Source organism: Lactuca sativa, chromosome 5 (assembly GCF_002870075.4).
Source record: "Lactuca sativa cultivar Salinas chromosome 5, Lsat_Salinas_v11, whole genome shotgun sequence".
Taxonomy (NCBI): Eukaryota; Viridiplantae; Streptophyta; class Magnoliopsida; order Asterales; family Asteraceae; genus Lactuca; species Lactuca sativa.
The window spans coordinates 367,659,136-367,661,478 of NC_056627.2; the positions used below are offsets into that span (position 1 = coordinate 367,659,136).

A 2,343-nucleotide genomic window follows, 5' to 3' on the forward strand; every position below is an offset into this window, starting at 1 on the left:
GTATATTCACATATGAATATTACAATGTGTTTTCACAAATATATACAATTTTTAAATGTTATTCACATATGAATAACATACAGACTTGCATATTCGTTTTTTTGTTTTAATAATCATATACTGATTCAAGTGAGAAAACATATTCATATATGAATATAACGTGGTAATTTAGTTTATGCATTTCATCAAACAGTTGGAGTGTATACAAGTTAACTATCTTAAAAATGTTAAAAACATCAAGTTATCAATTCCAAATCATCATATACTTCCGATTTCGACATCAAATGCGACACCTATGTCTGATCGATTTCTCATTTTGATTTTGATTTCCGAAAATCCGATTGGGAACCTGTGAGTACCGATTCGGAGTCCTTCAATGTCGACCGTGACTGCGAGTCAAGAACTCCGATTCCAATTTCATAAACAGCGAAGAAATTCCGATTCCAACTGATTTTGTTTGCGAATCTAAGAAATTCCAGTTCCAAACTTTAACAAATCGATGAAATTGATGAATTTGGGTTGCGAATTTGTCTTGAACGACGAACCTCCCATCTACGAATATTGATGATTGATTAACACTGGATGACATTGGTGATGGTTTAGTTGAAGAAATTTGGATGATTGTTGAAGGTTGGAGGAGAAATTTTGAGGATGAACGAACTGTTATCGAATTCTCTATAGTTACGTATTTGACATTGAAGGTTATTAACATATTTACAAGTTTGTCACCGCGTCTTTTTATGCTTAGATAAATGAGTGGCTGAGAATGATTCCCCCATTCTCAACCTTTTTTATTTTCTCAATTGAACCCACCTATATATATATATATATATATATATATATATATATATATATATATATATATATATATATATATATATATATATATATATATATATATATATATATATATATATATATCAATTGTGAAAAAATTGATTAGATTGAATTTAAAAGAGGAGGTAAATTTGGTTAGAAATACTTATAGGAGAGCCTTTATAAAAATCTTTAAAGAGATATTGCAAGGTTACACTTTCATTTTGTATGTTATATTGTTTTCCAAAATAAAAGCTTTTCTTTTAAATTTACGTAATAATTTTGGGTCAACCTGCTATATTACGACCGTGATGTTTGAGTCAACCGTCCTTAGGGTTCAGTTTGGCAAAAGGGCTTTTCATCACCTGCTCAAATTACAGCGAAAGAGGAACCCTAAAAAATGGTAAATCACTCTTTTCTATCCACTCATCTCTTTGATTTGCAAATCTTTACATCAATTTCTTGATATCGTTGCAGCTGTTCTTCTCGTACTTCAAGGATTTGGTGGGAAAAGAAGTGACTGTGGAACTGAAGAATGATTTGGCGATACGTGGAACCCTTCATTCGGTCGATCAGTATCTCAATATCAAGCTTGAGAACACCAGGGTCGTTGATCAAGAAAAGTTCCCTCACATGGTACGATTCTTAATTTTGCTTTATTTGTGTTTTTTTAGCGTTTTAGGTCAAAATTGACATTGATCTCAGTAGGCTATGCAGAATTGGATTATTATCGTTTCTTTTAGTGTAAAATCTTTGAGCTAATTGTATATTCGGTATGTGCTGTGTCGATCGATGACAACACCTTATTTTGAGATTTAGGTTATGTGAAATTGATGTTAATCTCAGTAGTCAGAGATTCATAGAAAATTAGATTATGTGAAATTTGATTGTGATCATCTTTGTTTCGTGGAAAATCTTTGAACTATTTATACAAAATTGAGATGGATTTTAGAACTTTTGAAGAGTATGGTATCTAATAAACTTCATATCAATAGCTTTGAAGGGATAATATCAGTTTGCTAAAATTTGATGATATTGCAGCTTTCAGTGAGGAACTGTTTCATTCGAGGATCAGTGGTGAGATATGTGCAGTTACCACCAGAGGGAGTTGACATCGAGCTGCTCCATGATGCCACTAGAAGAGAAGCTCGTGGTGGTTAGAAATATCAAATATGCTGTCTATGTTATATGCATTTTAGTTAGATATTTATTTGTTGCACAACTCTGAATTTTGTTGCTTTAATTTTTAATCTGTCTTTATATGACTATTACCCTTTTGAAATGTCATCTTCCTCTTTCCTGTTGAGATCATAATTCAGCCAAGGAATACGGATGTCTGTTCATATGTGTTGCGTCTCAGGTAACCTTTTTCATGTGTCAAGCCGCATCAACTGTTGTAAAATATAAAAAATTGAAATAGTACTAAACTACTAAAAAATAAATCAAAAGCATTAGATCAGATAGGGTTTTTCAATTTCTGAAGTTTATTAGGACACATTGCATTCTGGAATCTGGAGTATTGCTGTT

General features: G+C 31.8%; 1 protein-coding gene across 1 annotated transcript; it reads left to right on the forward strand.

The window, feature by feature from the left end:
• The first annotated feature begins 1,070 nt into the window (after nucleotides 1–1,070).
• LOC111892187 (sm-like protein LSM2) lies at nucleotides 1,071–2,122 on the forward strand. The gene is made up of 3 exons (XM_023888263.3): nucleotides 1,071–1,219; nucleotides 1,294–1,452; nucleotides 1,858–2,122. The coding sequence occupies exons 1-3, from the start codon at nucleotides 1,217–1,219 to the stop codon at nucleotides 1,975–1,977; spliced, it is 282 nt and encodes a 93-aa protein (XP_023744031.1). The 5' UTR covers nucleotides 1,071–1,216; the 3' UTR covers nucleotides 1,978–2,122.
• The last annotated feature ends 221 nt before the right edge of the window (nucleotides 2,123–2,343 follow it).